Genomic DNA, 20,179 nt, shown 5'->3' with positions numbered 1-20,179 from the left:
CTCTCCCCCTCTTTCTGCCTCCTTTCTCCTCTCTCTAAAAATAAACAAATAAAAGATTTTTTAATTAAAAAAATATTTTTTTAAAGTATCAACACATAGAGAAGAGGTAGGAGATCCTTTGGATATGTCCCCTAGAGCAAGGGACATAAAGGAAAGATTAAACAAATGGGATCTCATCAAAATAAAAAGCTTCTGCATGGCTAAAGAAAACAGCATTAAAATGAAAAGCAAACCAACTGTATGGGAAAACATATTTGCCAATGATATCTTGGACAAGGGTTTGATCTCCAAAGTATAAAAAGAATGCACATGAGTCCACTCCAGGAAGACAAACAACCCAATTAAAAAATGGGCAAAAGACCTGAACAGACACTTCTCCAAGGAGGACGTACAGAGATGGCCCATAGACATATGAAAAGATTCTCAGCATTACTTGCCATCAGAGAGATGCAAATTAAAACCACAATGAGATGCAACTTCACACCGGTGAAAATGGCCATCATAAACCAATCAACAAACAAATGTTGGAGAGGATGTAGAGAAAAGGGAACCCTAGTGCACTGTTGGTGGGATTGAAGACTGGTGAAGCCACTGTGGAAAACAGTATGGCATTTGCTCTAAAGACTGAAAATGGAACTGCCTTTTGACCTGGCAATTGCACTGCTGGGATTATATCCTAAGAACCCTGAAACATCAATCCAAAAGAATCTATGCACCCCAATGGTCATAGCAGCACAATTTATAATAGCCAAATGCTGGAGGCAAGCTAAGTGTCTATCAGTAAGTGAGTGGATCAAAAAACTGTGGTACATTTATACTATGGAATACTATGCAGCAGAAAGAAAGGAGGAGCTCCTACCCTCTGCAACAGCATGAATGGAACTGGAGAGCATTACGCTAAGTAAAATAAGCCAAGTGGTGAAAGACAAACACCATATGATCTCACCTTTAAGTGGAACCTAATCAACAAAACAAGCAAGCGAGCAAAATATAGCCAAAGAACCATTGAAATTAGGAACAAACTGATAGTAACAAGAGGGGAGAGGATAACAGGGGGAAAAGGGGGAAGCGTTTTCAGGAACAACTGTAAAGGACACATGGACAAAACCAAAGGGGCAGAGTGGGATCAGGGGAGGGAGGTGGGATGACTGGGGTGGGGGAAGTGGTGGGGGAAAATGCAGACAACTGTACTTGAACAACAATAAAAACAATAAAAAATAAAATAAAAATTTAAAATTCTTTAGGTGAGGTGTATGAGCCTTCTCCTCCTGGAGTTGACTGTAATTGGCTCCCTAGGCATACTGGAGTCTGATAGGGGGTCTGGAAGCAGTGAAGGGTGGCGGGGGTGAGACGCCCTAACTGACTAGGGGGGTTGGAACCCCCTAGTATGGTATATCTTAGGTGAGGTCAACACAGAATGTCCAAGCAAGGGAGGATCATCTTTATCAGACAGAGAAGAGAGAGCTACTTCTGCCAAAGCGGGAGGCTCAGTGGCATTTTGAAGTTTGTATTCAGAGTTATCCAAATGTTGCTATTCAATTTTGAGGGGATTTACTTTTTCCCAGTTAATACCCTAAATTCACAGACCTGATGAGACTGTGAATTCAACTTTATGGTCTTTTACAGCAAATCATGGAATCAAAAACTGTATCTTATTTTCAACTACCAGCACTGTGTAGCTACAACAGATATGAGAGACTTTAGATTGTCATAGGAACCTATTAGGTTTCTGACAATGTTTTGAGCTAAGAATTTTAAGTCCTGAGACTGCTGTTTGCTTTCTTAAGTTCTTCATAGTAGCCAGGCCACCTGAGATTTTGAATTCTGTGTGACAATCATGCTATGTTATGGTCCCACCACTTGGTCTGCCAGGGTTGTACTTTTAATAGGCAATTTATTTCAGTTTACTACTGGTAGTAATTTAAGTAACTTAGCCATGGAATTATATGGTTTATTACTATAACAGTTTATTAGCTTGCTAGAGCTGCCATAACAAAATACCACAGACTGGGTGGCTTAAACAATGGAAATTCATTTTCTCACAATTCTGGAGGCTAGAAGTTTAAGATCAAAGGGTCAGCAGTTTTAGTTTCTTCTGAGACCTCTCTCCTTGATGCAGATGGCCATCTGCTTGCTTTGTCCTCACATGGTTATCCCTCTGTGTTAAACTCTGTCCTAATCTCCTCAAAGGACACTAGTCAATTAGATTGCAGCCACCCTCATGACCCAATTTTAACTTAATTGCCTCTTCAAAGGCCCTGTATCTAAATAAGTCACATTCTGAGATGCAAGGGGTTGGGGTTTTAACACATAAGTCAGTAGGGACGCAGTATTCAGCCCCTAGCACTAATATCTCACTCTCTAATGGTAATCAGGTCCTCACAGTCTTCAAATCCAACTAGATCAGCTAACCAACTTCCTATTCCATCACCGCCCCCCCATCCCTGATATCTTTTGCTTCTACTCACTGCTGATACCAATGCTTACATCAACCAAGACTCAACTGTAGATAACAGAATCAATTCTGGCTACTTTAAGCAGAAAGTAAATGACAATATGGGGGAATTAGGAGCTTACAACATCATGGAAAGGGTCGAGGAAGCAGGTCCCTGACTGGGCATTCAGTAATGACCCCCTAGAACAGTACCGCATGACTACATGGTCCATGGAACTTCCACCTCAGCTAGAATCAGGAAGTTGAGCAATCAGAAGTCACTGTTGGCACCTGCTGAGGCTCCAGAATCATGCCACCCTAGCTGCAATCCAGAGATCAGGAACCACTGCACTAACTAGTATAGCTTTAGAGCCATTCTATACCTGCCAAATCCATACCAGCAAAATGGGAAACTCGGGTCTGATTTCAAGATACCTGTAAATGCAACTGATTGGTTGAACCTGAGTGACATCAGAAACAAGCTACATGGGAATCTGGGAAATAGAGAGATGTAGTTTTTAGCTCTCTAGTTATTGCAATAATCAAGGGCCTTCTACAAAGGGATTGGAACAGAAGTAGAGTTAATATACCATATTTACTACACAAAGCTAGTATGACCCTGACTCCCAAGCATGGCAAAGATAGCTAAGAAAAAAAGAAAACTACAGCTCTAACAAGGGGTTACTATCCAAAATATATAAAGAATGCATACAACTCAACACCTAAACCAATTAAAAAATGGGCAGAGGACCTAAACAGACACTTCTCCCAAAAAGACATAAAAATGGTCAACAGATACATGAAAAAATGCTAGCTACTAGGGAAATGCAAATCAAAACTACAATGAACACCACCTCATACCTGTTAGGATGACTATTATCTCAATTAGACCAGTAATAACAAGTGTTGGAGAGATTGTGGAGAAAGAGGAACCCTCATTCACTGCTGGTGGGAATGTCAACTGGTGCAGCCATTATGGAAAACAGCATGGAGGTTCTTCAAAAATAATTAACAATAGAGTTACCATTGACCCAGCAACCCCACTTCTGGGTCTACCTGAAAAATTTGAATACATGTATTTACAAAGATATATGCACCTCTATGTTCATTGAAGCATTATTCACACTGGCCAGACATGGAAATAACTGAAGTGCCCTTTGATAGAGGACTGGATAAAGAAGATGTGGTACATATACAATGGAATACTACTCAACCATAGGAAAAGATGAAATACTGCCATTTGTGACATCAGTGGGGTGGGTCTTGAGAATGTCAAGGTAAGTGAAGTAAGTCAGACAGAAAAAGAACCATATGATTTCACTCATGTGGGATATAGAAGTGAAAGTAATAAACAAGACAAACAAAAACTTATAAACACAGACTATAGTATGGTGGTTACCAAGGCAGGGGTGAAAAGGGTAGTAAGGGTATAGGGGGTCAAATACATGGTGATGGAAGATCTGACTTCGGTGGTGGGCACACAATGAAATATACAGATGATGTATCATAAAAATTGTATACTTGAAATCTATATAATTTTATTAACCCTTATCACCCCAATAAATTTAATAAAAAAAAAGAAATGTCCCTGGCCAGATAGCTCAGTTGGTTGGAGCACTGTCCCAATATGCCAAGGTTGCAGGTTTGATCCCTAGTCAGGGCACATACAAGAAGCAATCAATGAATGCATAAATAAGTGGAACAACAAAGCAATGTTTCTCTCCCCCTCTCTCTCTGTCTCTGTTTCTCTCTCTCATTTTTCCTCTCTAAAAAAGATCAGTAAATAAAAAATTTTAAAAAGAAAATACACACACACACACACAAAGAAAACTACAGTCTAATCTTACTTATGAACACAGATGTAAAAATATTAAATGATCTACTAGTAAAGTGAATCCTCCAAGATAGTAAAAAGTAATATATTGTGACCAAGTGAGGATGCGTGTGTGTATTACATATACACTTATTTGCCAAACCGCAAAGCCTTGAAAACAGTTTTTTTTTAGCATATTATTTATTTTTAAAGATTTTATATATTTACTTTTGGAGAGAGGGGAAGGGAGTGAGAGAGGGAGAGAAACATATAAGAGAAACATCGATCAGTTGCCTCTCGCACGCCCCCAACTGGGGACCTGGCCCACAAGCCAGGCATGTTCCCTGAATGGGAATTGAACCAGCAACCTTTCAATGCTCAGGCCGATGTTCAATCCACTGATCCACACCAGCCAGGGTGAGAACAGTTTCTTTTTAATTCTTGTTTCCTAAATATTGGCATATACTAGTGGCCCAATGAATAGAAATATTTTAAATTTATGATGATTCTATCATAACTGAATAATTTCTCCTTCTAATCTATTGATCTTTTATCTTCATTGCAATAATAGAAATTATTTTTCATGGGAAAATGTACACAAAACTATAATAATGATGTAGTGAAAAATTAAAGCATTTGGCATAATCTTATACTCCTTTGGTGCAATAATATGGAAAAATAACAGAAATCAACAGGCAGAAACATGCTGAAATATCACTGGAAAGTGTGCTGAGAAGTGATAGAGATTCTGCAAGTACATGAAAATGCTTTAATCCCCAAAGATTTTTTCACTTAGACACTGATTATTAATTAATTAATCTCTTCCTCTAAGTCAAATTACATGTTAGACTTCTGAGACTTCCCTTAATTAAAAGTGAGTCAATCTAACTGTATAGAGTACTGCAAGCATGGGAGTTTGGCTAGTGTATTAGATCTCTGGAGCCCTGCTAATCTGAGTGAGTAAATTAAATAGCTCTTCTTCCACTTGCTCCCAGAAGTCCGGTTGACCAACTGTTTGCTTTGTGAGAAGGAGAACAGGCATCAAAAGCCCTGGCTCTAATAAGTGCTGATGAGCCAAATGGTGGGTGAAGAGAAAACAGAACGGATCACAAAATGGAAACTAACTCTGCAAATTACTATAGATTTGAATAGACAAAATGTGAGGTGCACACAAAATCTACTACTCAAGGTATGATACAATAATAAATTGAGGGTGTAGTCAAGATATCTTGATCCTTGGCTTACCTTACAGTATTTGGCTTGCTTGTGAGGACATCGGGAACTTCATACCTGGGCTTCAGGGGAGTTTCTTCATTGATTTTAAGCCTGAAAATATTTCCCTCTATACCAAAAACTTCAGCCAAAAGAGGAACCTGGATACAAACATATGAGATTGGTTTCCACATGGTACCCCAGTGATGGTCAGTTCTATAATCAAATAACAGTTAGAAAACCATGTTTAAATTATTCAGTCCAAACTGGAGAAAAATGGCAAGTTGAAGAAAAAAGCTCCCAAATCTATGTGTGTACTTGCTTGCCACTTGAATAGACTTATGGTAGAGACAAGAAACACCTTCTATGTTCTGTGGCTAGGCAAAAATACAATTGTTAGGACCAGGACCTTTAAAAGCGAAAGAGGTCTCTGGTAATAATTATACCAGATGACAGCTATAAACTGAAATTGCTCCTGCAAAACTGGGACATATGATCAATGTACCTCTGACAGATATCTTGAGAATAAGAGTTAGGTGTCAAAACTAGAGTAACTTGGTTACAGCTGAATGGAAGCTTAAGGGTAACATCCTCAGAGTAGAAAAGATTAGTGAACCCGTGGTTATTTGGGCTCTCTAGTGTAGACAAACGAGGCTTGTTGCACTAAAATCAAGGTACTTCCTGTGCACCTGGGCATATGGGAACTTTCTCAAGAGGCTGGGGAACTTGGGTAAAATTTTGCTTGCAGTGGAAGATGGAAGCAACATAAAATTATAAAGAGAATACAGAATTTGAAAAAACACAAAACAACAAAACCTGAGAGTACAAGGGGCTGGATTAAGGTTATAAAATGAGACATCTAGATTGGAGAAATATTTTAAGACTGTGGTTTTCAACTGGTGTGCCATGACACCCTGGTGGGTCGCAAATCCTTCAAGTGTGATGCCAAATTCTGGTTACAACTGGGGACATCTACTGTTACTGTAATGTCTGTGAAATGAAAGGCTAAGCTGGGTAGGCAGTGACATAGCACAGAGCAGGCACATGTGGTATAAGTAAGGCACAGGAAGTAGGAGAATATCAAAGCAGTACCAAAATCACGATGTTACTGGAACTTGCTTTTGGGAACGTAGTAGTCAGGGCACTTAAATGGTGACATGACACTGGAGAGTGACCAGGTAAATTAGTGCAGTGGCTGCTTTTACGGACATTTTTAAGATAGGGTTATGATATAATAGTGATCATACTGTAATTATTTTTCCCAGATTTACTGAAATGCCATTGGTATATAACACTATGTAGGTTTGTGTACATGTTGATTCAATACACTTACATATCGCAAAATGATTGCCACCATAGCCTTAGCTAACACCTGTGTCATGTCTCATATATCATTTCCTTTTTGTAGTAAGAACATTCAAGATCTAGTCTCTCAGCAACTTTTAAGTACAGAGTATTATTCACTATCATCACTATATTACTGTACATTAGATCTCCAGAAGTTACTCATCTTACATGTGGAAATCTGCAGTCTTTGATAAATTACCTCTCCTTTCCCCCCACCCCAATCATATTGTAATTACTGTTTACATTTAATGTCCTTTTGTATATTTGAATTATCAATACTTAAGTGTGTTATCAGAATTCTAAATTTGAAAATGTCCAAATATAAAGCTAAAATCATGTTAGATTACATATCACCTTCCAAATTAGATGTGTATTTCCACTGTTCTCTCAAATTCAATTCGGCTAACATTTATTTGGCATCTAATATTGTGATGTGCTATTTGTCATAAAGGAAGGCTATACTCTTAGGGGGATTGCAATTTAGGGAAGGCAAAACATACACAGTAAACATAAAGCATTTTGTGCTGATAGAAGGACAAGAACAGTGCTGTAGGAGAACAAGGTGGGGGAATATCAATGATGACTAGAAGGAGAGGGTTTGGGGACCTCTCTCTGGAGGAAGAGGGATTTGAGCAGGGCCTTCAGGGACTTTGGGTAGACAAAAAATAGGCAAAATCATGCTAAGCAAGGAGTATGTAGGTTGTCTGTCTATATATGATTAACAAATTGCATCTAGTTTATGTACTCAGAGATCCTCCCATTTTTGGTAAAATCACTTCCTTTAAAAATATTGTTTTTTAAAACCAATATTTACAGACTGGTCTGTATGTTCTTGAGGCTGCACCCCAGGAAAGCATCCTAATTGTATGAGAGGAGGCAGCAATAAGTCTGCTTTTAACGTAAGACCTTATGCAACCAAACATACGGAGCAGAGTCAAAATCCCCATTCTGTTGTCATTTTAACTTAATTAAGCAAGCTCATTTTTTCAGTTAGGTAATCCTTTTCAAGGTCAATATCTAGATTCATTATAATTTCATGTCACCAACATAGCTTCATGATCCAAGCACATAATTTTCTTAGACCTTAGTATACATTTGCTCCTATGACCTGGCTCATGCTGTTTTTAGTGGCTTAAAACTTTTTTTTTTTAAACAGCAGTGGACTCTCAGAAGTCCAATAAGTAAAGCTACTTGGGTTGAAGGTAGTGAGGAGTAGCTCACAGCCCCTGCCATTAAGCCCCCTCGGCTCCCTGCACTGAACCCGACACCTGCCTGGAATTTTCAGGGCTCTGTGGATGAATTTATAAAACACTTCCCTGGAGTTCTTAACTGCCAGCCATTGCCCAATTCATTCACCAGAACCTTGCTCTGTCAAAAAGTCTGGACATAAAAGTTATATTCTTCTATCTAAAACATTCAGAACTTCTAGGGATTCCTTTTCTCCTCTAGGGACCTGTTTGGACATTTATTAAATAATAATATACAAATAAGTTATTCATTCTCTTTCTCCTATTAGTGATGACTGGAAATGACAATGAAAGATTATGTTAAGAAGATAAGTTACAGAAGTTAGATCACTTAAACTAACAATTATTTAGTGTTAATACTTAGGTAATAGTAGCAGTTACACTCAAATTGCAGCAAGATGGATTTATGTAAAATATCTGAAGAAACATATAACTAAAACATTTTAAATGAGACACCATGGGTTTCATTACCTTAAAAATATTTAAGATGTGTAAATGTCTATCTATACTGAGAAGATGAGGCAAATCTTCAGAGAAAGGAATATATTTTGTAGGTTCTTTTTACTACCACAAGTCTCTACTTGGTTTTTCATAAACCTTTATTTAGAGGCTTATCTCTCATAGTTTGGGAAAGAGTATTAATTCCCTTTTCCTATCTTACTTCTCCCATACTCAATATGAAACCAGGTAGTTTGTCACCCATAAGTGTAATTTTTTTTGCCACATGGACAAAAATATCAGACAGGTTATAAAAATTATGGTGGTAAAAATAGAAACAGCCTTGTTTATGTATTCAAGTGGTAGCTTGATCACAATTCTAGAACAAAACTTTTTGTTCACCCAGAACTGGGAATCACAACTAGCAGAGTATGACTGAGATACCAAGTATCCCTAAAACACATATTTAAATGGCAGTGAGTATTAAGAAGGGAAATTATGACCCCATCAAATTCTCCTTGATGGATAGAGTTCTTGTTTTTCCTCTGGCACCAGGTCTCTCTACCATACTATGAGGAACAGTTATCTTAAAGGCCTAGAAGAGTGAGCAATAACCTATCTCAGCTGTTGATCAAGACCTCCCAGGATTCTTAGATGATTTAAGATTTCATTAAATTGCTGTAGGGCACCAGCTTCCCCTTCCACAGTTGCAACTAGTTGGTTTATTGTAAGCACTGATTCTCCATGGAGAATGTTAGCTAGTTCCCACCAGGTTAATGCCCATTCCCCAAGTACAATTAGCTTGTCCAGGTGTGCTTCTAATTGGCCAGTTTCCAAATCAGATGCCAGTTCCTGGCCATTTCTGCAGAAATAGTATCAGATAACAAGTGGTATTTGTGCCTCATTTGCTGAGAAGGTGGCTGGTTGGGCAAAGTCCCATTTTCATCAGGCTTAGATGAAGAGATAAGGGGTAACTTCATTGAGGTGCTCAGAGATATCCCTGCATCCTTGGAGAAGCTTCTAGAAGTGTAGTCTCTGTTGAAAATGTGCAAACAGGCTGCAAAAGAAAGTAAGCATGTCAGCAGAACGCATCAAAACTAACAATATGAAGTAGGTCAAAGACAGGTTTGTGGTTTTTTTAGCTAAAGTCAGAAGACAGCATACATTTCCCTGCTCTGATATCATAAGACTAGATCTTTCTCTGTTTTTCAATTCAGGTCAAATTTCTACTGAAGGTAAAAAATTGATAACAACAACAACAAAAGCAGTTTTAAAAAAGTAGTCAACACTCTCCTGGCAAGTCCTTTCTTTTTAGATTTTCTTCTGGAAGCTTCTTTATCAAATATCTACCTTATTATCCTGTCATCAGAAATAGGCAAGATACTATAATGGGACCCTATGTGAGAAAACTCATGCATTTGAACCTGCAACCAGTTTTTCTTCAAAGCCTAGGTGTCCTAGAGGCAACACACAGGGCAACACTTCAGCTTGTGTTGTAACATTACTGTGGACTGAACTGTGTCTCCCCCAAATTCACATGTTAAAGCTTGAGCCCTCAGTGTGATGGCACTTGGAGATGGGGCCTTTGGGAAGTGATTAGGTTTAGATGAGGTCATGGGGGTGGGGTCATGAAGGTGGCAATCTGTAAGCCAGGAATAGGTTCCTTGACAGACACTTAGATTTTGGACTTTCCAGACTCCAGATCTGTGAGAAATAGATGTCTGTTCTTTAAGTATGGCATTTTGTTAAGGCAGCCTGAGCTAAGACAATATTGAATGAAACCTCATTCTGTTTTCTGGTGTCTTATTAAGAGGAAGGTTGGGGGTAGGGGATTGGGAAGAAGGATTTCAAAAATTAACAACAGACCTCACTAACAAAGTTATTGCTTTAAGCTAGAGTTTTAATGATGTAGGGTTAGGCAAGCACTAAGAGTGCTGGATTTGTCAGAATCTGCCTCATCAGTGAAATCTGAGAACTATACCTATGAGCTGAACAGGATCCTCTTAGATGTTGGGCTCTGTCTCTCTGAACCTGAAATAAAAAGCTGTTATTCTGAATAAGTGAATGTATGCAGCTTTGAATCTCCAGACATACTCATACCATATTCTAATGTGAAATCACCCGTGGACTAGCAACCTCATCCCAGAAACAACCTCTAGTGGGGACTCCTTGACTATGCAGTGAGTGTGATGCAAGGTTCAGACAACTTTAGAGATTACTGTCTGGATTTTTTAGTCCCTATCAAACTGACGAGGGCATAAAATCTTAAATCCCTATTAGTCATCTCAAGTTCTAGAAACTACGAGGTCATTAAAATGGAGTTTGGTAGAGTTTCAGGGTGACCTCCCAAAACGTAAACATTTGCATGCATTTGCCTGAGATGAAAGCATGTAGATTCCCAGCATGTAGCCCTAATATTTCCAATACCTGATGATGAGGTCTGTTTCAAGGGGTCCTCCAGGTTCTCAGTCTTGGGAGCCATGTTGCTGACATCCTAGATAACTTGACCTTGCTTGTTGGACTCCTCAGTTTGACCCTTCTGAGTCACGTGCTTTCTTGTGCCGAGGTCCTACAGGTCGTCCTGGACTGTGGTTTCTTTTCTGCTGAAGGCATCCAGATCTGGTGGACTCTGGTTCGGGCATCTGATCTGAACAGCATTACCCCTCACATTTTCAGGATCCAAACAGAGGTGTGTGCAGATAAATTGATCTATAGCTTTCAAAGGTCGTATATGGGAATCTACCACTAACTGCACTAGTTAGTTGATATCAACCTGTGTTGAGAATCTGCATTTGGCACACATTGGTATTCAGGCTGCTTTTGCCTCATTTACTTTGCCTCAGCATGTGTTATCACGACACTGGATTGTTCAGGTGGTGCTCAATGTCTTAAGCCTCCCCAAGAATGGAAAGGGGTTCTTGCCTTGACTGTGAGATAGCTACAGCTCTCTAGGGTTAGATACATTGGAGACAAGAAGGAAAATGAACAAATAACAAGAAAAATAAAACGTTAGGAAAGGTACCCAATGTCTGGTAGCAGGCCTAATGACTCCTGGAAGGTCTCTGGTGGACTCCTTACATTTTATGGGGCCAAATGCCTCTGCTGACCCTGACTACAGGGGTTTGGCCAGATGTCAGGCTATTAGACCATGTGCAAATGGCAAGTGACTCTCCAGGAAAGAATTTAGTGCTGCCCCATGTTTTCCTATGAACAGCTATCAAACTAGGCTACGAAAGGATGTGTAGTTTGGGAGACTTTGATCAGCAGTAGAAGACCTATGACTTCAGGAGTACCATGAACTGAGAACACAAAGGGGATGAATTTCTCCAGGAAAAAATGGGTGGTAAAGGAAGCAGCACTGAATTTTAGAGAAAGGCTAACCATCCCATTTGTGTAGTTCAGTGAGATGAACTCAGTGCACCGCCGCCACAACTACATTCTTAAGTAACCACAAGCTGGGAACAGGGATAGAGAACACAGAACTGTGGACATGATTCTGGCCTCTATCTTGAATTTGGGCAAGAAGGTTATGTTAGAAAATTCCATATCTATGAAATAAGCTAAAATCTTTAAACCTTCATAAGGAAGGTAGCCTTCCTCACTGAGTAATTGCTCCTCCTGTCTGAGAATAAGTTGGGACCCTTTGCTAAATTAATGACCTTACAAGTGTTATAGAGAACCCCCTGATGTTCAGGGTAGTTTTTGTTCCATTTTCTCTGAGGAGATTCCTCGGCTTGGTACTGTAGGACCAGAACTATTGCAGTCACAAGGAGATCTGTCACAGCTTTGCAGTGAAAGTGGGGATTTTGTCTCAGTCTGCTTTCCAGAACTGGGCTTTGTTAGAGAATTGGTAGAGTTACTATCCAAGCTATTAAGGGCCTAGACCACATGGTTTTAACTGTCTTTCAGTTTCACAAGTTACCAATTAATCCAGATTGGTCTGAGAGGACTTAGAAGCTTAGGATGCCTTTCAAAGATGGGGAGGATCTGGAAATGAGGGTCAGATTGGGAGCACCGGGTTTTTGTGCATAGCCACACTTCCTCGCCCAGACCATAGCACTTCCTCTATGACTGGTGCGTCTGAAACAGTCTGGTGACTTGACAAGTGAGGACAAGAACTTAGGATATAGTACTACTCTAGTCTTTTCAGTATATAATAACTTTGGTGATCTGCTAGTAAAGCAGCTCAGGAAGTGGAACACTGTGACTTAGGTTTTTCAACTGCATAGTCCTCGTCCCCCCTGCCTACCCACACTTTGAGGTTTGGACATTCACTGACTCTGTACCATGCTCAGGCTGCACACTCAACTGTATGTTGTGTCACAGAGACAGAAAGAGCATGGCTGCTCGACAGAGTCCACAGGTGCAGGTGACAACTTTGGTTACTAGTCGTCACTAATAAAGATTCTGGTCACTAGCTATGACTTTGAGCAAGTGATTGTTTAGACTTCAATTTCCTTATCTGAAAATTGGGGATAATATGATGTGTCTTTTAGATGTATTATGAAAGAAAAAAAACATGTGTAAAACAACTAGGAAAGCATCTGATATACAGACAATCTATATATTGATATTCATATTACTTTTAGAGGAATATTAGCATAGATATGAAAGAGATTATAGTACTTGTCTAACAAAGTTTGTTTTTAAAACAGTTTTAATTAGCCTTTGTGGAAATTTCCTCCATTCAACACAAATATAGAAATAAATAATCCTCAGTAGAAAAATATTTGTATCTCACCTTAGTTGCTTCATTGATGATTCGGAACCTGGTGCTGTCTTTGCCTATCGTGACTGAATCAAGTAATGCCTGATAAGTGGACTTCTTGAAGAGCTGCTGTTTCTGACGCCTAGGGTATGGAGTACACAGATGCTTGAGAATTACTGTGATTGTCCGCACCCAACAGACTATATTACCATGATGAAGTCATTAATATTTACTGTGATAGTAAGTGAACTGGGCACAGACAGTATTAGTACTTCAATAAAGTATTAAGAGGAGTACTTTGTTATTATAGTGCTAATAAAATTAGTAGTAATAAGAAAAGTACTAATAAAATTGTTCCACATAATACTATTCAAGGATGGTATTTTGTCCCTTTTATTGAGAAGGTAGGGCAGTTTTCATGGATGACATTTATTAGCTTATTAATTTCACTCTTTCCATGCAAGGTATACTTTAATAGAAACTCAATAAATTCTAAAGGAAATTTAGTATAATTTAGTGGTTTAACAAGGTGACTAGGAGTTCACTATAGAGTTCCTTCTATAGTACTTGTTCAAATTAAAATGATATGATATTCTTCTTTTAGAGCAGGTGAATAAATTACAAAGTTATAATATATGATACAACTTTTGATGATTCCGATTTCGGGATCACATAAGGCTCTGGGGAAATAGGCAATCTTACAGAGTGGTGATAGAAGTACAAAACGATACAGTCCTTGTGGAGGGATATCTGGTAACAGCTACAATTTCAAATATATTTACTCTTTGACACAGTAAATCCATCCTGAGAAATTTGTCCTATTAATACACTTGCATATGAAGGAAATGACATATGTATAGCTTTTCAATGTGGCAGTGCTATTATAGTAAAACAACCCCCAAACCTAGCAATATGAGAACAACTGAATGAATTATAGTACCATCTACCCAAATGGAATATTATATAGCTCTAAAAAGAGAAGACAATCTCCATATACTCATGCAGAGCTCTTTAGAATAAATTATGAAGGAGAAAAAAAAGAGGTAGTAGTAGATATAAAAAACTACTTGGTATAGGAAGGGTGGTGATATGAGAATATATCCAGTCAACGAAAAGAAATGCTGCAAGGATAAATAAGAGGTTAATAAATCTGGTTAAAAGGACAAGATGTGGAATTGGGTGGAAGGGGACAGGAATGAAAATACTTTTCAATGTACATCTTTTCATTTATTTGATTTGTGAACCATGTAAAATGTATTATCTACTCAAAGACATAAAATTTTAACATCAGTTTATAAAAACACTGACTTTTAAAATAAACTGCCTGTTTACTAAAAAGTTTAGATACCACAGTAGTAAATATATAAAGTTAAAGGCAAATGTCTGATAAATTCCTTAATTATTGAATTTCTTAATTGGTCCTTTCCTTAGAAAGCCTATCAGTTCTCAAAAATTTACTACACATCAGTTTTGAAATATTGTCAGAAATGTTTTCATCTAAGTAATACATTTCCTCTCCTTACCTGTAGAAAGCAATCTTGCTGCAGTCTTTGAAAATGCTTTCATCCACAGCTTCATCTTCAACACTAAATAAACAGACATTTTAAAAAAGTTATTTTAGCACTAGTTGGTGTGGCTCTGTGGATTGAATGCCATACTAAGAACAGAAAGGTCTTCTGGTTCAATTCCCAGTCAGAGCACATGCCTGGGTTGCAGGTCAGGTCCCCACCTCAGGGTGTGTGAGAGGCAACCAATCCATGTATCTCTTGCACATTGATGTTCCTCTCCCTCTTTTTCTCCCTCCCTTCCCCACTCTCTAAAAGTAAATAAATAAAATCTTTTAAAAAAATGAAAGTTATTTTACATAAGATTTGTGAACCCAATTTTTGTACCTTCTCTAACTATAGTATAAGCAAGGGAAATAGCCCTGGTTGGGATGGCTCAGTGGATTCAGTGCTGGCCTGTGAACGGGAAAGTTACCAGTTCGATTCCCAATCAGGGCACATGTTTGAGTTGGGGCCAGGCCCCCAGCTGGGGGCTTGCAAGAGGCAACCTATGTTCTCTTGCACATGTTTCTCTCTCTCTCTTTCTCCCCACCTTCCCCTCTCTCTAAAACCAAACAAATAAAAATCTTTCTTTTTTCAGGGAAGCGCATGAATGCAGTCCCCCACTATCACAAATTATGCAGTCAAATTTCCCACATTGGGGAAATCACAGGGGCTGGTACACCTGAGTGCAATGGGTAAGCCTCGTCCAGGGAAAACCACCTTCATGATCATGGTATCTCCCCTGCCAGGTAAGTATAATAAGTAAAAATCTTAAAAAAAAAACATATGGGAAGTAAACCTCTGCAATGCAAAATTGTGCTGTGGCCACAACATAACACACTAACATGTGCTATAGAACAAGATCCTTTTTAAAGTCATCCAAGGTAAACAATAAAACATGACATTCTGGGATTACTCTGAAAGCAATAAAAAAGAGCACTGTTCCTTATGAGGAAGGATTCTTTCAAAATAATGAGTAAAAATGGTGATGGAAGATTTGGGGTGGTGAACACAAAATACAATACTCGTATAAACCAATGTCACCCCAATAAATTCAATTAAAAAAGTAAAATAATTGAAACAGGTGGAATAATATGTTTCCCAAAATTGCTCCATCAAGTCGAGCCCTGCCAGTACTATAGCAGTTATCAATAGGTAGTTCTAAAACAGTGGTCCAGGAACTACCCTCACTTCTTTTAAGTTTGTTTTTCAGATCTAAAGCCAAGTCACCAACCACAGAGACCAACTCAATACCTGATTGGGAAAGTCCCATCCCGCATCTCATGAGTGTTGCATAATCCCAGGTGATGCTTCGCTTTGCTGACATATACTCAGACATCAGTGTTCCAAAAAAGGAGAAGCCTGCTAACCAACTCTCTGGTTAACCCTACCAACTTCTGTGTATAAACACTGAGCCCCACAGCTGGTGCTTAGAACCTGGAACCTACCTCAGTGTTCTTGCCCTCTGCAGAGCCTCAATAAATCTGCCTGTGTGTTATTTTTTATTCTTTTAAAAAAGATTTTATTTAGTTACTTTTAGAGAGAGTGGAAAGGAGGGAGAAAGAAAGGGAGAGATACATGTATCAGTTGCCTCTCGTGTGCCCCCTACTGGGGACCTGGCCCACAACCCAGGCATGTGCTCTGACTGGGAATTGAACCAGGGACCTTTGCTTCATGGGAGGACACCCAGCCCACTGATCCACACCAGTCAGGGCCTGCCTGTGCTTTTATCAGTGTCCCTGGTCTAAATTCTTTTCTATCCGGCAATAAGAACTCAAATTCTTCACTAACATAATAAGCGAAGGCTATCACTACAGTAATAAAATCTGAAGGAACAAAAACAAACAAACAAAAAAAAACACCTAAATCAAACAAACAAAAACAATCTGTCCATTCATTTATTTAACAAAATATTTTCAGGACATTCTTACTGAATACTGAGCTCTGAGGAAGATATGAAGGGCTGTGTCCAAGATTTCTGTGAGAGCCTAGCCCACAATCACAGATCTACCTGGCATGCTACAGCAGAGCATGTGCAAAGGACAAGAACAGAAACACGTGTAGGAGAAAAATTATTCGGTTTTAATGATGATGCTGACCACCTAGGTGTCAGTGCTTTTTTCAGACCAAGTGTCCAGAGAGCTGTTTCTGGCATAGAACATGAACAAAAAGTATGGATAGTGCTAATGGAAATTATGTATTTAACATATACTCACTAAGACAACTACAGGATATAAGGGGGGTAGGAACCATTGGCTTTCATGCAGAGGTGTGGCTGAATGCAGTTTCAGTCAGCATGTCCATGATTAAAGCTATGACTGAATACCATTTTTAAAATATTATGAAAACAAGCCTGGGCAGATACATTTGGCCATACGAAAAAAATGGTTTATCAGTGTTTCTGTTTCTTTTAATCAAGTGTGCAAAGATTAAGAAATTTGCAATCTCCTCTTTCCAGCTTTGAAGAATGAGCTCTGGAGTAATACGGGAAGAGGTGAGTATAGCCATAGTTGATAAGCAACATGCTTGAAATTTCATGTTCTGATCACAGCTCTTCCAGTTTTGTTAACTATCCTGAAAGTATTTTAGGAGGGTCTAGCTATTAATATACACTAATTCCTGGGGAACTGAGAGAAAAAGATAAAGTACCCAAATATAGAGCATGCATATATAAGAAGTGGAATCGAACAACAAAACCTTCAAAGCCAGAATTTTGCTTTTAGGAACTTCCAGGTACTATCCCCTGCTTCCGTGGGCCCTGGAGTCTGTCCCTTCAGGATCACTGGGTCCTCACCTGATTTCCTCTTCTACGGATGGTTCCATGGCTTCCAAGTCACTTCACAGGCTCCCAGCACTTAGTCTGGTGATCTTTTCAAGCACGGAGATGTCTCTTTCGAAATTACCACCAGCACTTCTCCACCATCAAGTCTCTGGGAAATGGGAGTCCCCTCCAGGTCCTTAAGCAGAGACAACTCGACTCTTCCTCCTGGAACTTCCAGGACAAACGAGTATTTCTACAGGGAATTACTTTAGCAAATATTTCTTGGTAATGGGTGACTGATGAGAAACTGCTTTCGTTAGGAACCGGAAAGGTCTTTGCAGCAGAGGGGGTGTACTCAAAGAGTTCTAGAGGTTGAAAATTCCAGCCTGTGAATCATGAAGTACAGAGATGGTCTGCCTGATTGGGGCGAAGCTTCTGCAGGTCTATCTCAGGGCAGTCACGCCATTTATTGAAAACTGACCGACTTTCTCACTGTTTTTAATTTTGAGTGGGAATGCCAGCCAGGTCTTTGCTGGAGCTTTATGTTCTCCGCTCAAACTCTACAGCAGCATCATACTTTTCAGGGCTAGAAAGGACTTTTTAAAGAGGTTATCTATTACATAATCCAGTTTACTAATCGCTTATACTGCACCACCGCCAAATTTCAGTCTTTATTACTGCCAGAAACTGGGAACTCATGACTAGACCCCAAACAGGCAAACAGATTACTTTGGCTTTCCCAGACTTCTGGTCCCGAAGTCTGACTTTGACTTAAGCGGCATAAGGGGCAGCAGGAGAAAAGAGCCACACACTACACGGGATGCTTACCTGGTCCCCAAACCCGTTAAGGACTAGGAGAGAGAAGAGCCGGTTGAGGCGGAGAGGTTTTTGGAGATCATTCTAGCTCGCTAAGGTGACCAGGTTTTGACAGAACGACGCCTGCGCAACTTTTCCACGTGCTCCCACCAAATAGTGACGACTTCAGGAAGGAGGGGCCGCTGACTCGCCAAACAATGCTCGCGAGGTTTCGAGGATGCGGCTGCTCCGCCCCCCACCTTCCCCAGAGCAGAGCCGGAAGAGGGCGAGACGAACCGGAAGAAGGTGAAATGCTTTCGGTAGACGCTTCATGACTGGGAAGATGGCGGCGGCTGCGTGGCTTCAGTTGCTGCCTGTCATTCTTCTTCTTCTGGGGGCTCAGCCATCTCCACTGTCGCTTTTTGGTGTCGGACCGGTACTCGTCGCCGCTACTGACCGATCCAAGTGGCATATTCCAATACCATCGGTGAGTGTTCCGAGGCAACAGCCTGGGGGAGCGAGGGGTGGGGCTACGGCGGCCCAAGGGGTCCATGAAAGTTCTGCAGAAGTTGGCTTCCCAAGGGGTGGGATTGCCTGGAGCGTCCTTGTCTCTGGTAAACGGGGACCCCCCCCCCGCCACCTCCCTGGAGCGCAAAACCGGGAACCTCTATGCGTAGACTAGCAGGAATGTCAGCGCCACATCAGGAGTGCAGTGGTGGAACGGTTTCGTAGCAGAGACCTTTCAGTGCCTGACTTGAGACAGGTAAGCTGAAGTTTTACAGAATTCAGTGACCCCGCGTTGGATGAGAGGAATATGTACATAGGCGTCTTTCTTCCCTTCTGCACTTTTGTTGTTGCTGAATAGTTCTACTTACGAAGTTGTACGATTTAGTTTGAACTTTGAAATGGTTATTCTAAGCTTTGCCGTGCAATTAAGAAGCCCAGGCATAAAAAATATGTATTCTAGTACGAGAAGGCTAAACTGGAAGAAATAGTATTCTAAAATTTGATATGGTAAGGTTAACCTTTCGTTTGGACACTTAACTAGATAGGTTTACCTTTTCTGCCTCCTAACCCCTTTTGTACTTCATTTGAATAAGAGCTGTAGTCCAGTGAGCAAACAAAAATTAGATGCAGACAGGAAATGCCAAAAAATCATTATTAGTCGAGTTAAAACCATGGTGCCTTCTTGTTTCATTCTGTTCTCTTCACTGGTTGTAATGTCAAAATTTTATTTGAGCTTTTATATGACAAGCACTATAGCTTTTGTTCATTTGGTGAAGATCTTCGGGTTCCCAATTTTAGGTTTTGTTACTAAAATGAATTAAATCTGGCTATTTGCTCATAGAATAGTTTATTTGAAGAAATTACTGGTTATTCTGACCAATGATGAATGAGTAAAGAGGATGATGAATTGATTAAGGTGTACCTTCTATGAATATTTAAGTTGGGACTTCTAGCTGCCTGCCTTCCAGAGATCTTGCCTCTCTCATGGCCTGGTGGGGTGCGGGGTGTGGTGGGAATGACTGCACCAAGCTTCAGCATCCTGTGGTTTGGATATGGTGGAATTTTACTAAAAGGAAGGCTAGTGATTCCCTTTTTGTTAAAAAAAAAAAACCTAACTTGAACATTTTATAAATGTAGGTTTTTATGCCACTTATATTCTGCCTTGGGAATTAAAGTGATCTCATGCTAATTACCTTTCTCTCCTTTACCTTTGCAGGGGAAAAATTACTTTAGCTTTGGAAAGATCCTCTTCAAAAATACCACTATCTTCCTGAAATGTGAGTTTTTGTATTCTGTGAAGTTTTTGTTTGAGTTCTTGAGTCATTTTAAACTTTTAATTACCTATTTTCTACTTCTAATGACTTATTTTC

The 20,179-nt window shown here is 39.7% G+C and overlaps 2 protein-coding genes and 1 non-coding gene across 8 annotated transcripts in view; 1 reads left to right on the top strand and 2 right to left on the bottom strand.

Annotated features, from left to right (window-relative positions):
• GANC (glucosidase alpha, neutral C) overlaps positions 1-18,607 on the bottom strand; it is an 86,604-nt gene extending 67,997 nt beyond the window's left edge. Inside the window, exons 1-5 of one of the 2 annotated variants that reach the window (XR_003684122.2) lie at positions 18,336-18,607; positions 17,541-17,738; positions 14,723-14,785; positions 13,233-13,341; positions 5,493-5,620 (exon numbers count right to left, since the gene is read on the bottom strand). Coding sequence is in view for 1 of the 2 variants with exons in the window: in XM_028507821.2 (XP_028363622.1) it covers positions 5,493-5,620; positions 13,233-13,341; positions 14,723-14,785; positions 17,541-17,569 (329 nt within the window). In the remaining variant the exon portion in view is untranslated. Of the gene's footprint in view, positions 1-5,492; positions 5,621-13,232; positions 13,342-14,722; positions 14,786-17,540; positions 17,761-18,335 lie in introns of both variants that reach the window. The other variant, XM_028507821.2, reaches the window with a different exon arrangement.
• On the bottom strand, positions 15,342-15,503 carry LOC114493753. Its single transcript, XR_003684351.1, has one exon. It is a non-coding gene; the product is annotated as a U1 spliceosomal RNA (small nuclear RNA).
• The window catches only part of TMEM87A (transmembrane protein 87A), a 44,242-nt gene continuing 42,658 nt past the window's right edge, over positions 18,596-20,179 (top strand). For 4 of the 5 annotated variants that reach the window (XM_028507825.2, XM_028507824.2, XM_036032089.1 and 1 more), the window contains exons 1-2: positions 18,596-18,789; positions 20,026-20,086. In XM_028507825.2, the coding sequence (XP_028363626.1) occupies positions 18,634-18,789; positions 20,026-20,086 (217 nt within the window). In that variant the 5' untranslated portion in view covers positions 18,596-18,633. Of the gene's footprint in view, positions 18,790-18,919; positions 19,066-20,025; positions 20,087-20,179 lie in introns of those variants that run through there. The other variant, XM_036032097.1, reaches the window with a different exon arrangement.

The sequence above is a fragment of the Phyllostomus discolor genome, chromosome 1, assembly GCF_004126475.2.
Source record: "Phyllostomus discolor isolate MPI-MPIP mPhyDis1 chromosome 1, mPhyDis1.pri.v3, whole genome shotgun sequence".
Classification (NCBI taxonomy): domain Eukaryota; kingdom Metazoa; phylum Chordata; class Mammalia; order Chiroptera; family Phyllostomidae; genus Phyllostomus; species Phyllostomus discolor.
This window is presented reverse-complemented; position numbering and strand designations above follow the sequence as displayed.